This window comes from Oryctolagus cuniculus, chromosome 4 (assembly GCF_051225735.1).
Source record: "Oryctolagus cuniculus isolate XC-2025 breed Fujian yellow rabbit chromosome 4, ASM5122573v1, whole genome shotgun sequence".
NCBI lineage: Eukaryota > Metazoa > Chordata > Mammalia > Lagomorpha > Leporidae > Oryctolagus > Oryctolagus cuniculus.
The window spans coordinates 139,104,730-139,119,180 of NC_142870.1; the positions used below are offsets into that span (position 1 = coordinate 139,104,730).

The 14,451-nt window shown below is 47.9% G+C and overlaps 1 protein-coding gene across 2 annotated transcripts in view; it reads left to right on the forward strand.

Moving 5' to 3' along the window:
* Positions 1–8,287, forward strand: part of PCOLCE2 (procollagen C-endopeptidase enhancer 2) — an 87,077-nt gene extending 78,790 nt beyond the window's left edge. For both annotated transcript variants that reach the window (XM_089331095.1, XM_002716591.6), the window contains exons 7-9: positions 3,498–3,581; positions 5,488–5,655; positions 7,719–8,287. In XM_089331095.1, coding sequence (XP_089187221.1) covers positions 3,498–3,581; positions 5,488–5,655; positions 7,719–7,849 — 383 coding nt within the window. In that variant the 3' untranslated portion in view covers positions 7,850–8,287. The remainder of the gene's footprint in view (positions 1–3,497; positions 3,582–5,487; positions 5,656–7,718) is intronic.
* The last annotated feature ends 6,164 nt before the right edge of the window (positions 8,288–14,451 follow it).

Sequence of the window (14,451 nt, forward strand, 5' to 3'; positions counted from 1 at the left end):
ACCACATGAATGACCTTGGTGGGTGAGAGCCCAGTGGAAAGAAGGGGCCATCAGAGAAGGAGGTACTTCTCTCTGAAGGGAGGAGAGAACTTCCACTTTGCTTACGGTGTTATCTTTTTATTTTTTATTTTTTTTTTTAATTTTTTGACAGGCAGAGTGGACAGTGAGAGAGAGAGACAGAGAGAAAGGTCTTCCTTTGCCGTTGGTTCACCCTCCAATGGCCGCCACGGCCGGCACACTGCGGCCGGCGCACCGCGCTGATCCGATGGCAGGAGCCAGGAGCCAGGTGCTTTTCCTGGTCTCCCATGGGGTGCAGGGCCCAAGCACCTGGGCCATCCTCCACTGCACTCCCTGGCCACAGCAGAGAGCTGGCCTGGAAGAGGGGCAACCGGGACAGAATCCGGTGCCCCGACCGGGACTAGAACCTGGTGTGCCGGCGCCGCAGGGCGGAGGATTAGCCTAGTGAGCCGCGGCGCCGGCCCACGGTGTTATCTAAATACTGATGGAGTTTGTGGATTCAAAAGGCCTCGGTAGCCTAGGCAGCTCCTGTCGAGAGCCTCAGGTGCTCTCTGACGTCATATGTGAGACTTGTTAAATCAACAACAGGAGTCACTGCGCACTGACTCCCCATGTAGAACCTGTGTCCTCCGTGAGTTGTATTATGAGAGTGAACTGTGAAACTTCTCAAAGATTTACTTCGTTTTAGTGTATTAAGTAGAGGATATTCTTATGCCTCATAAGTTTTAGTTATGCCTAAGTGTCCAACTCCATGCCTCGTTTTCTTAGGTGCTTCGTTAATTAATGCTAAAACTTGTTCTCAAGGATTTACTTTATTTTAATGTATTAAGTGGAAGATATTCTTATGTCTCATAAGTTATAGTTATGTCTAAGTGTTTGCAAAAGGTGTATCATTCTTCGGTACTTCTTTAAAGTTAATTGAGTTTCTAAAAAAAAAAAAAACAGTGAAATTAACTTTGAGATGCAATGATTTTGAACAGCTCTTGTCTCGACCGTTGAGGAACAGTGTTTTTTTGTTTGTTTGCAAATTGTTGAACTCTTAGTATAGAGTCGGTCGTCTGGGTATAAAGTTGATTGAAAATGGATCACAGTCGGCGCTGCGGCTCACTAGGCTAATCCTCCACCTGCGGCGCCGGCACACCGGGTTCTAGTCCCGGTCGGGGCGCCGGATTCTGTCCCGGTTGCTCCTCTTCCAGTCCAGCTCTCTGCTGTGGCCCGGGAGTGCAGTGGAGGATGGCCCAAGTGCTTGGGCCCTGCACCCCATGGGAGACCAGGAGGAAGTACCTGGCTCCTGGCTTCAGATTGGCGCAACGCGCTGGCTGTAGCAGCCATTTGGGAGTGAACCAATGGAAGGAAGACTTTTCTGTGTCTCTGTCTCTCACTGTCTAACTCTGTCTGGCCAAAAAAAAAAAAAAAAATGGATCTTAGTGGAGAATGGGACTGGGAATGGGAGAGGGAAGAGGCAGAGGGATGGCAGTGTGGGTGGGAAGAATCACTGTGTTCCTAAAGTTGTACTCATGAAGTGCATGAAACTTGTATTCCTTAAATAAAAGGTTTCTTTGGGAAAAAATGATAGTCAAGAAATGGTTGAAACAGCAGGTGTTAGAAGTGTCAAAGGAAGTAAAATATCAAAGGAAACAAATTCAAGCCAGGGTTGACGGACTGGGGCAACAGGAGGGGGCGGTGTGCTGACTGTCCAAAGACAGAGAAGAAAAAAGTAATCATGAAAAAATGAACTAAGCTGGAAGGAGAAGCAGCTATGCCGGCTCCCAGGACCTCTAAACGGAGAGGCTGACCATGAACAACTTTAGCACAAGGACGCAAGAGGCAGAGAAGGGACCGAGAACCGTTCCCGGAGATTGAGCCACAGGGCCCAGGCATCGTCCTTGGTGGGGTGGCAGGAACACGTGCAGAGGGAGGCTGAGAAGCAGGGCCAAGTATGTGAATGCAGTGTGGAGGGGACAGAGGAGGAGGGCCAGGCCGTAGAGCTGACCGCCTACAGGCGGGAGAGCAGGGGTCGTGGCAGCTTCTGCACAGACGTGCTGAGGTGCAGGGGCTGGTACCGTGGTCCACGTTAAAAGGTGCTGCTGAGTTAACTTCAGGTGAATTCAGTGCCCAAGGGAGGTCCCCAACCTCGGGAACAGCGATACAGGTCTCCTAAAGATTGGCCGAGTGCACCCCTCGCGCTCGCTGGCTCGCTCTCCGCTGTTTAAGCTGTCATGTGGACGTTAATGTGGAAGTGTGTGTTACTATATTTTAACACTGTGACTCAGATCCTTTCTGAAGTGAAGTAGGGGTGCAAATCAAGAGTCCATAAGGACGGTGTTTGGCATAGGGGTAAGTTGTGGATTGGACACGTGCGTCCCTCCTCAGTGTGCCTGGATTCCAGTCCCATGTCCACTCCAGACTCTGCCTTCTTGTTCCTGCACACATTGGGAGGTGACGGCTCAGATACCTGGATCCCTGCCACCCATTAGGAAGAACGGAATTGAGTTCCTGCCTTCAGCCAGGCCCAGCCCCAACCATGCAGTGACTAGCAGATGGGAGCTCTGTGTGTCTGTCTTCAGTCAATCAACTCACAGAGGAGTGGGCACAATATACTAGGACAATATTATAATGGCAGAAATTTACCCAAAAGGCAAATTCTCTTATAGTTGTTTAGTTCTTCCTAACATAATACCACACAGAAGTGAATAGTTAGGAAACATTTTTGAAACATTAAAAAAATGGAGCTTAAATATCATCATTTTGTTAATTTGTTTCTCAGCATTGGCATTAAGTGTGGAGCCAGGTCACTCCTTGTTGTGGGGCGGTCCTGTCGCTGCAGGCTCCTTAGCAGCGCCCCTGGCATTTACTCTCTGGATGCTGGTAGAACCCCTGGATGGGACAACCAGAACCGTCTCTGGATAGTGTCACCCGGGGACACTGCACCACCTGCTGAGGGGCACCGTGTTTATTTAGCTTTAACTTTGTCCACTTCTCAGTTCTTAAGATCCTGACAGCCAATGCCAGGTTCAAAATAAATATTGAGTGAAAGCTTGCATCCAATGATAGACCTAACCCTGAACACGTGAGCCCGCTCCACTCACCACTGGGACTGGCACATTGCAGACGCACCGAGAAAGCCCCTGGGTCGCCAGGCGTGACCCTGTCTTCAGATTTGTCGTCCTGGGACTTCCTAAGCAGGGCACATGGAGAGTGTGCATCTATTTTTGACTCTAGTGTTAGTTTTATGTAACGGAAGAAGAGAACGGGGCTGAATTTGGATTATCTCTGCTGGGTACTAGGTTGCTGAGGAAGCGAGAGCAGGAGCGGGTAGCGTGAAGACCTGCTTTCGTGGGGTTTCCGATGCTTTCGTTGCGATGCGAGACGGGTGGCTCAGGGAAATCGGCGGTCATCCTAAATGGATACCTTCACACATAGACATGGTAGTTATCCTTGAATTCATTTTCTTGAACCGTGTGTCTTTCTTCTTTAAGGTGTAAAACCCACCGTGGCCCTGTGTCAGCAGAAGTGCAAGCGGTCGGGGACTCTGGAGAGCAATTATTGCTCAAGTAACTTTGGTAAGAGATAAAAACCAGCCTCTTCTCCTCAGCCAGAAACTCGAGGCCGTGTGCTTCCTCTCCAGGGAGTGCCTGGGAGTTTAGTGGGGAGGGTCAGCACTGCGCTCATGTCCCCAGGAAAACGGTTTCTTTTCCACCAGAGTGTGCTGACCTGTACTGGTTGAACTATGAAATTTCATAAGTGAGAAAAACAGGTACAATTCATAAAAACATGCGTTTTCACTTAAATTGACTGATTTGGCTCTTCAGTGAATGTTACTGTTATCCCCTGTATTCCGGCCGACTCTTTCTGAAAAAACCTGCATGGTTTTTTCATGCACTGAATAGGTTTTTCACACATCTTAAATTCAGCTCAAGTCCATGCAAAACCCGCCCAGGCTTCCAATAAGAAGCTGGTCTCTTGCAGAAGTTCAGGTACGCCCACTGTAATGCCCTTCCAAGGAGCTGAAGTGAGGCTTGGACATCCCAAGTTCACTTGGAAACTCATGAACCTGAGATGCTGTTGAGCGACTTGGAACTTCAAAGTCTTCCCAAGTACAAAATTGTGCCATCTGGGGAAACTACTTAAGAGCAAATTATTCTAAAGTTCATTATGTTGGTAATTTTTTTAAAGCACCTTAAAAGGAGCACTTAAAGAAAAGTCTCATCAGGAACAGGAAGTTGGTAGAATCTGAGTAGGTTACCCCAAACAAGGGGGCTCCCCAGAGAGCCCTCGCTTGCTTTCTCAGTGTCTCCACGTGCTAACCGTCTGCAGCCAAGTGCAGGTGTGAAGATGCTGACCGATCTGGGGCCCTAAACCTTACCGGAGTTTGCATGCGGAAATTGAGATACCCGATAAAAAGGAAGTGCAGGAGTGTCGGTGGCAAGTCATTGCTGTCACATCCAGTGTCGTCTTCCGTAGGAGACTCCCCTCCCCCTCCCTGATGACTGACAGAGGACAGCCATCACCTCGAATCACAGTGAGGCGTGGGAAGAGCTCCTAATTTCAGCTTCCTGCCAGTGCGGATCCTGGGAGGCGGCAGTGGGAGACCTGGACTGCTCTCCCAGCCCTGGGCTCTAGCCCTGGGCCAGTCCCAGCCATGTGGACATTTGGGGAGTGAAATAGTGGAAAGGAACTCTATCTATCTATAAGCTTCTCAAATAAATAAAAGGTTTAAAAAAATTTTTTTTAATTGAGATCATAGTGATTCCCCCATCATGGGGGGAATACTTTTAGCAAAGTATTGCTGCTAAAGATTCAAAGTGTTACGGAGTGTGCATAGGTAGAGGCTTATCAGCCTCTTATTTAGTGATTGATCTGCTTGTTGGATACAATATTTTAAACAGTCCTCAGTGACAGATGCAAAGTGGGAGGTATTTGTTTCTCTCCTAGTTAGCAACACCAAACAGAGTATTATAACTTTATGACCCTTTATTCCAACCTGAGATTTGGTAACAAATGTACAGAATCAAGTTCCAGGGCTCTATTTGGTTTTGCTTTTGTTTTTTACCATGTTTCAGTGGCAGGCATTGGGACTAGCAGTTAAGACCCCAGGTAGGATGCCCACAGCCGTATCCGAGTGCCTGGGTTCGTCTCCCGGCTCCTGCTCCTGACTCCTACTTCTTGCTGCAGACGCTGAGAGGCACGGGTGATGGCTCAAGTGGTCGGATCCCTTCCAGCACGTGGGAGACCTGGACTGAGTTCCCAGCCCCTGGCTTTGGCCTGGCCCAGGCCTGGCTGTTGCAGGCATCAGGGGATTGAACCAGCAGCTGGGAACTCAGTTTTGTTCTCTCTTTCCCTCTCTGCCTCGCCAATAAATAAAAATAACAGAGCTTCATATAGGAGACCCTCTAGACTGTCACATGACTTCGTTTGCTTGCGTTTACCTTGACGGTCACGTTATTTCCACAATGTTGTCTTCTGCAGTATTAGCTGGCACGGTCATCACAACCGTCACTCGAGGCGGGAGCCTGCACGCCACGATCTCGATCATCAACATCTACAAAGAGGGCAGCCTGGCCATTCAGCAGGCCGGCAAGAACATGAGCGCCAGGGTCACTGCAGTCTGCAAGCAGTGCCCGCTCCTCCGCAGGGGTGAGTGGGGAGAAGAGCTTTAGTCTGTCTTCTGGGGCAAAGAGCAGAGGAGGGATGGAGAGGGCCTCTCTAGCGAGACCGATCTGGGCTAGAGAAGTGAAATCGGGGCCGACCTACTGAGCACTGCTTGTGGAGAAGGAATGCCTTTGGAATAAGGCGGAAGTGGGCGCTAACCCCACATTTTGTAGCCACAGAAGAGGTAGAGGAAATGAAGACGGGTCCACGGCGGTGAGTCAGGAGAGAACAGAGCCAACTGAGCCGTTCAGGGCATAGGGATTCTGGAGAAAAATACCCAGCACACGACAGGCGGTGCAGAGCTGAAGCTCCGAGGAGAGAGGTCTACCGGGCTGGAGTGAAAGACTTGCACGGGGCCGGCGCCGCGGCTCACTAGGCTAATCCTCCGCCTTGTGGCGCTGGCACACCGGGTTCTAGTCCCGGTCGGGGCGCCGGATTCTGTCCCGGTTGCCCCTCTTCCAGGCCAGCTCTCTGCTGTGGCCGGGGAAGGCAGTGGAGGATGACCCAAGTCCTTGGGCCCTGCACCCCATGGGAGACCAGGAGAAGCACCTGGCTCCTGGCTTCAGATCAGCGCGGTGCGCCAGCCGCAGCACGCCGGCCGTGGCGGCCATTGGAGGGTGAACCAACGGCAAAGGAAGACCTTTCTCTCTCTCTCTCTCTCTCACTGTCCACTCTGCCTGTCAAAAAAGAAAAAAAAAAAAAAAAAGAAAGACTTGCACGGGCCATTGAATTCCTAGGTAGAAATGAGTTTACTGAGAGGAGTTATAAAAGAGGAAAGTTACAGCAGAGCCAGAGGCACGTGACTGAACAATAAAACAGAGAGGTTTAGAACTTGCTGTCAGCGTGGGGTCACACTTAGATGGATGGGCGTATTACCCATGCTCCACTGCCGCCTTCCCTGCGTGAGGCACACGTGGACATCTCTCCACAACTGCAGCCACACAGAGTTCTCTCTGGAATGGTAATGACCCTTGGCATTCCACTGTGTGATATACCATGATTTCTTGGCCCCATCTCCGCTCATTCCTTCTTACATCTGTACCAAACCAACCACACCCAGAGAGAAATACAGGAATCTCCACCCCAAGAGAGCTTTACTGTGAATTCAGATCTTCCTGAGAAGTCGGGAGGCCAGCAGCCTGACGTCAGCCCTCTGACGGGCTCTGGAGAAGCGACACGTTCTTCCCAGAAGGGCTAGGAAGAGCAGAGGGCACACGGGGAGACTGCGAGGTCATGCTGCTCAGTCTGCCACGTCCCCGCGGCCTCCCAGTGCACCCTCGCAGGAAGGGTTGTACGAGAGAAAGTGTCCTGTGGCACCAGGCTGAGCACAGTAAAGGTGGCAGTAGTATGTGCCAGTGTCACGGCATTTTTCTGAAGCTATGCAAATCTTCAGAGTTGAACCCAAGACGCCTCAGCGCAGGCTGCAGGCCAGGCCTGACTTAGCCAGACACAGCAGTGTGTACCTATCAGAAAAGTAGCGCCACCAGTATCAGCAGATTTTTAGTAGCGATGGCAGTGCAGTGCTCTGCAAGGAACGCCATGAGTATAAGATGTGCAGAGGTGTCCATGCCCCCAGGAAACTCACACTGTAAATGTTTGATGTTGATAAAAGTTCCAGACAACAACAGCAGAAGAGAGTGGATGGTTAGTCGCCAAATACCAGGGAAATGGGGACACGTGTGGGGCTGGGAGAAGCCGGCTGAGGTTGGCCGCCCTGGCGCCCTGGAGGCCCGGGAAGGAGGAGAGCCTTTCACTCCAACAGTGCTGCCTCCACGGTGCACCCGGTAGCCCCGCCAGCCCTGTGCCACTGCGCTGGGAGATGTGCCTGATCGGACCCCGCGGGTCAGTTTCCTGCTGTTAGCGAAGCCAGAAGATATGAGTCAAAATTAGTTTTTTGCTGAAGAGAGATTTAAACCAGATTTTATCCTGGATAGAATACATACATAATCATCTACAGAAGAGAAAGTGTATCCAGAGGTAAGTTATAGCCTAAGCGGTTCAAACATCACACAGAGATACAGGTTGATTTTTCTATCCTCTTTCTTTAGGTATGAATTACATTATCATGGGCCAAGTGGGTGAAGATGGGCGAGGCAAACTCATGCCAGACAGCTTCATCATGATGTTCAAGACCAAGAATCAGAAGCTCCTGAATGCCTTAAAGAACAAGCAATGCTAACGGCGAAGCGCGTCGGTGTAATCCGCATCCTGTCACTGCTTCTGGAAGATCTGTCTTCCTTCAGTAGAACAAACAGCTGCACACATCGCACTCCGAGCACTCTGGGACTGATTCACTCTTCACCTGCAGGGGGTCCAAGACTTCCAGTACCGCAGATGGAAGCTGTGCGCCTGCCCCGAGAGGACCAGACGCCTGCCACCTCCGCGTGCTCACGGGATCTGAAGGTTGCAAGCAGGGGCAGCCCGGGAGCAGTGTGTTTATGTTTTTGTTGGAGGATATTTTAGGACTGAGGTGTGTGAAGATACGGAAAAGAGATTTTATAAGTGCAATATTTATATCGTGATACTTGGGTTTCTTTCAAGCATCTGCTCCAAGGTGTTACATTCTTCTCTTGCATTTTTTAAATCAATGCTTAATAAAATATTTTAAGTGATTATATAGCAGCCATTAAACTTAGTTCTGTATAAAGAGGCACACTGTAAAAAGAATAAACCCTTTTAATAAGACTACTGTCATTACACAGAAAGTTGTACGTGTAGCCATTTGCACTTTGCTAGAGTTGGCGTTGCGAGAACTTCAGGGACCGGATGAAGCTTGTCGAGTTAGTAGACCACAGTTCTCGCTGCGTCAGCGTAGAATCTAGTCCCAAGGCCTTCATTCTGTAATTGACAGTGAAGCTCGGGTGGCTTTAGTTACTTGCCCGCAGTGCGTGTCTCCTCACAGCCCTAAGTCCAAACCCAGTGCCTTCGCCGTCACGGGAAGCAGCACCTGACTTGAGCTCAGTACTGTCTCCTAGTTCTGAGGGTAGGACTGGCCAGCCTGATACCTGGCCATCTCAGGACTTGAGAAGTGAGCCTGCCATTCCTACCCTGTTAATCCCATCGCCCGGATCAGGCTACAGCAGACGCATCCTGCCATTGCCACTGCCTTTTACAAATCTATTTTCACCCGCGAAAGGACTCCCGTCGTTCACACAGAGCTGCTTAACATGCAGTTAGGCGTGTGGGGGATGACCAGGAGGCGGCCAGCGAGGGCCAGCAAGGGGCTGGGAGGAGGGGCCCACCATCCCCGTCTAGAGATGGTAGGAGGAACCCTATGGATGAGCAGACTTTGGTCTTCCCTGCTACAGCAAAGTTTAGAAACGGGGAAAAGGTTCTTTTGGGTGAAAACAGTTCTCAGCTGAGATGACTAGATATTTAAAGTTGTTCCAAAGGGGAAGGACCGACCCTCTGTTTTGGCAGCTGAGTGAGCAAAAGGAAGCAGTGAACAAAGGCGGATGGGGAGGGCCAGATCCCTCCCCCCGCCCAGCAGCTGAAGACATGGATGAACCCGAGCGCTAGCTGGCGGCAGGCTGCTGGTTTTCCCTGGCCAGGGCCAGAGAGACCCCCTCAGTCACACAACTTGGCAGAGCAGCTGCACCCCGCCAGGATGCAGCTATGGAGCCCTAATCCGTTCCAGCCTTCTCAAAGCAAGTGGGCTCCTTTCGGGAATACGTGGGACTCCGGTGGTTACGCCCTTAAAAGAATCTTCTTGTTAATGCATTATAAGCAGCATGCTTGCAGGAATCCACTTCCTGCAGTACCAGAGGAAAGACTTCCATAGCTTTCTGAGTTGGGGCTTGGCTCACAGTGGGGTTAAAAACAGAAAAGTAATCCAAACTATTGGGGCCGGCGCTGTGGCGCAGCGGGTTAACGCTCTGGCCTGAAGCACTGGCATCCCATATCCAAGGTGCTGGTTCAGGTCTCTGCTGCTCCTCTTCCGATCGGGCTCTCTGCTATGGCCTGGGAAAGCAGTGGAAGATGGCCCAAGTCCTTGGGACCCTGAACCGCATGGGAGACTGGAAGAGGCTCCTGGCTTCAGATCAGTCCAGCTGCAGCTGTTACGGCCAATTGGGGAGTGAACCAGCAGATGGAAGACTCTCTCTCTCTCTCTCTCTCTCTCTCTCTGCCCCTCCTCTCTCTGACTTTCAAATAAAAATAAATCTTTAAAAAAAATCCAAACTGTTCATATCGTTGACATTTCTGACACAAAACTTAGAACTGTTGAGGGGATTCCCAGTTAATCATGTATGGTGCTGGTCCGTCTTAATTCAGTTGTTTACACCAGATTATCAAGCTCTAGGTAAGTCGCTCTTTCTGATCCTACACTCATTCTGTAACTTTTTACCTGTTTATCGAATCATTCATTTCAGGGGCCGGCGTTGTGGCAGAGTGGGTAAAGCTGCCACTTGTCATGCTGCCATTCCATACAGGTACCAGTTCATGTCCCGGCTGCTCCACTTCCAAACCAGCTCCCTGCTGATGGCCTGGGAAAAAGCAGAAGACGACCCAAATGCTTGGGCCATTGCCACCGTGTGGGAGACCCGGAAGAAGCTCCTGGTTTCATTCAGCCATCTGGGGAGGGAACTGGTGGATGGAAGATCTTTCAAATAAATAAATCTTTAAAAAAATCATTCATTTTGACTGAACTTCAGTTTCCTTAGTAACTCAAGACGAGGGAGCTCAGATTAAATGACTTCTGGGATTCTGTACTATTTTAGGAAATGTTTCTTTTAAACTTTATTTTTCAAGAATAGTTGCTAATGTTTTGCTTCTAAGTATTATAGAATCAAGCTCATACATATATATGAAAGAGGAATTGGCAATTATACTAACATATCACAAAACCATTTCAAAATTAGAAACAAGACTTCCTAATATATTTTGGAGGGTCTTGCTAGCTTGATTTTCATCTTCTGAATTCCATTCCAGTTCCTATAACAAAAATATAAGAATCTTCAAAGTATCCAAGTGTTAAATTTTATTACTTATTCAATAGCCTTGGTTGAAAGAAATTTACCTTTTTTTTTTTTTTTCCTCCATGTAGGATACCACTGCCAGATGCCCCTTAAATCTTCTGGACAACTGAAATGATGTAAACCAATGACAAACTTTTTTTTTTTTTTTTTGACAGAGTGGACAGAGAGAGAAAGGTCTTCGTTTCTCTGTTGGTTCACCCCCCAAATGGCTGCTATGAATTTTTTGGAAGCCAGATGCTTCTCCTGGTCTCCCATGCGGGTGCAGGGCCCAAGCACTTGGGCCATCCTCCACTGCCTTCCCGGGCCACAGCAGAGAGCTGGACTGGAAGAGGAGCAACTGGGACAGAACCCGGGGTGCCAGTGCTGCAGGCTGATTAGCTAAGCAAAAATACAAATCTATCAATAATTTCAATAAACATAATTAGACTAAACCCAGAAGTTAAAAATAAAACATGATCACTGGTTGGAAAACAACTCTCTCCATTTCAGAGAGACATCTAAAACATAAAGAGATGGAAAAATTGGGAAGAAAAGGATAAAAAAAGATCAACTTTGTCTCTCTCTCACTGTCCACTTTGCCTGTCAAAAATAAAAAAAGATCAACTTAGTAGGCAAACATCAACCAAAACAAAACTGGTTTGGCTTTGTTAGTACAAGAACAAAAAACAAACCTTCAGTTATTACTCAGGATGAAGAGGGCTACAGAGAGAACAATTGTAATTCTGCAGGTAGCTAATAACATCCTTTTAAAATTGGTAAATCTAGTATTATATAAATGGAAATTGACAAGTTTATCATAGTGGGTGATTTTTTAACATTCTTTCTCTCAGTAATTGACGCATTTAAAAGAGAAAACAGTAACATTTTCAGCCAAAAAATTAACTAGATTTGCCTGCACACATTATACGGGACAAAACCAACGGCATGTTGTTTTTTTTAACTCAAATGGAACATTTTCAAAACTTGCCCACTTACTGTCCCATGAAGCAATCTCAACAAATTTCAAAGACTATACAGATACCTTCCTCCTCCAATGACAGTGAAGAATTAGAAATTAACAAAAAAGGTAACAAGAAAACCTTCTACTAAAAATTTTTTAAAAAGTGCTTTTAAATAACTCTTGATCGAAAAGATACCATAGTAGAAAACAGAAAATATCAAAAACAGAACAACTATAGAAATATTGCATTTCAAAATGAGTGGAATGAAGGTAGCTTAAGCATCACTTTAAAATTCACAAGAGTACTTCAAAAAGTTAGTGGAAAATTGAATTAAAAGTTTATTTTTTGCACAAATTTTGCTTATCTGAAAGGCAGAGAAAAGGGGAAACAGATCTCCCACCCTCTGTCTCATTCCCCAAACTCCCACAGCAGCAGGGGCAGGGCCAGGCAGAAGTCAGAGCCAGGAGCCCCGAGTCTCATGCCTTGGGGTCAGGGACCCAGATACTTGAGCTACCTGTTGCCTCCCAGGTCAGCACAGGAAGCTGGACTCAAAACTCAGGCCCTCTGATAGGAGATGTACGTGTCAAGATTTTACTTATTTGAGAGGTAGAGTTACAGAGAGAAAGGACTTCATCTGCTAGTTCACTCCCCAAATGGCTGCAACAGTCGGAGCTAAGCCAATCCGAAGCCAGGAGCTTCTTCCGGGTCTCCCACACGGGTGCAAGGGGCCCAAGGACTTGGGCCATCTTCCACTGCTTTCCCAGGCCACAGCAGAGAGCTGGATCGGAAGAGGAGCAGCTGGGACACGAACCAGCACCAATAGGGGATGATGGCACTGCAGGTGGAGGCTTAGCCCACTATACTACAGCACTAGCCCCGTGGGATGCAAGTGTTTAAACACTATGCCAAACGCCTGCTCCGGATGTAAACATTCTGAAATTCAGGCATAATGTTTTAATAATACCTGTTTTTCATGAACTTTTTGAAGGTCCCTTGTATAGCCTTACAAATAATACAAATTAGGAAGTTAGTAAAAGAACAGAATAAAAAAGTGGGAAGAAGTAAGCATAGAGCAGAAATTGAGTAAAGTAGTAATCACCAATAATTAAAGTTGGTTCTTTAAAATGACGACTATAATTGACAAAACTCTGTTAAACAAGAAGTAAAAAGGGACAAGTAAACCAATTTAGGAATAAAAAGGGGACCTTACTGTTGCCATTGATTTCTCAACAATGTTACAGTGGATTCATTTCTGAGAGGAGCAGCGTGGTGGGGGCAAGAGGTGCAGAGTCACCACACAGACCCTGGAGTCAGGTGAAAGCAGGCCTGAGGCGAGCAGCCCACAGACTTGTTTATTACAGTTGGAACAACATCTTATATAGCCAAGACCAGCCAATCTGGTCAAGGGGAGGTCTATGCCCCAACCAATCACAGCCTGTTGCCAGGCAGGCTCCGTTGCCAGGTGGGTTTCAAAGCCATTCCTGAGTAACTGACACTTGCTTGCCAGTGGCCACCTTGCCATGGCCTTCTCATTCCACCACACCTTACGACAGATTTTGCAAAATCTTGAAATAAAACAATGTCATGAACCAAAATATGCCCATAGATTTCTAAACTCAGATGGAAATGTCAAATTCCTGGGGTGAGCAGGGGTCCCGGTAAATGAGGAATAGAAGCAGAATACTGACACCACCACACATCCGTCAGGAAATTCAATCAGTAGTTTAACATTTCCCTCAAAGAAAACTCCAGACCCAGTCTTACTTGGAAGGTCTACCAAACAATGAAGAGGCAAATACTGCCAACCCAACAGACACTATTCCAGAGTATAAACAAGGAACATTTAGCAGTTATTTTTTTTAATTTTCAAGATTTTTTTAACAGAAAACTTTTATTTAATAAATACAAATTTTGAAAGTACAACTCTTGGATTATAGCGGTTCTCCCCCCACCCCATAACCACCCTCCCACCTGCAAACCATCCCATCTCCTAATTCCTTCTCTCATCTCATTCTTAAGATTCATTTTTAATTATCTTTACATACAGAAGATCAACTCTATACTAAGTAAAGATTTCAACAGTTGGCACCCACACAGGCACACAAAGTATGAAGTACTATTTGAAGATTAGTTTTACTGTTAATTCTCTTAATACAACACATTAAGGACACAGGTCCTTTTAAATGAATCTTATTTATTTTTATTTATTTGATAGGTAGAGTTTAGACAGTGAGAGAGAGATCTTCCTTCCGTTGGTTCACCCCCCAAAATGGCTGTCACGGCCGGCACTGTGCCAATCCAAAGCCAGGAGCTTCTTCCTGGTCTCCCATGCGGGTGCAGGGGCCAAGCACTTGGGCCATCCTCCACTAGCCTCCCAGGCCACAGCAGAGAGCTGGACTGTAAGAGGAGCAACCGGGACAGAACCCGGTGCCCATATGGGATGCCGGCGCCACAGGTGGAGGATTAACCAAGTGAGCCGCAGCGGCACCTCCGCACAGTGACTCCTGTTGTTGATTTAACAATTGACACTGTTATTTATGACGGCAGTAATCACCCAAGGCTTTTTTTTTTTTTTTTTACAGGCAGTTTGGACAGTGAGAGAGAGAAAGGTCTTCCTTTGCCATTGGTTCACCCTCCAATGGCTGCTGCAGCCGGCACACCGCACTGATCCGAAGCCAGGAGCCAGGTGCTTCTCCTGGTCTCCCATGCGGGTGCAGGGCCCAAGCACTTGGGCCATCCTCCACTGCACTCCCAGGCCACAGCAGAGAGCTGGCCTGGAAGAGGGGCAACCGGGACAGAATCCGGTGCCCCAACCAGGACTAGAACCTGGTGTGCCAGTGCCACAGGCGGAGGATTAGCCTATC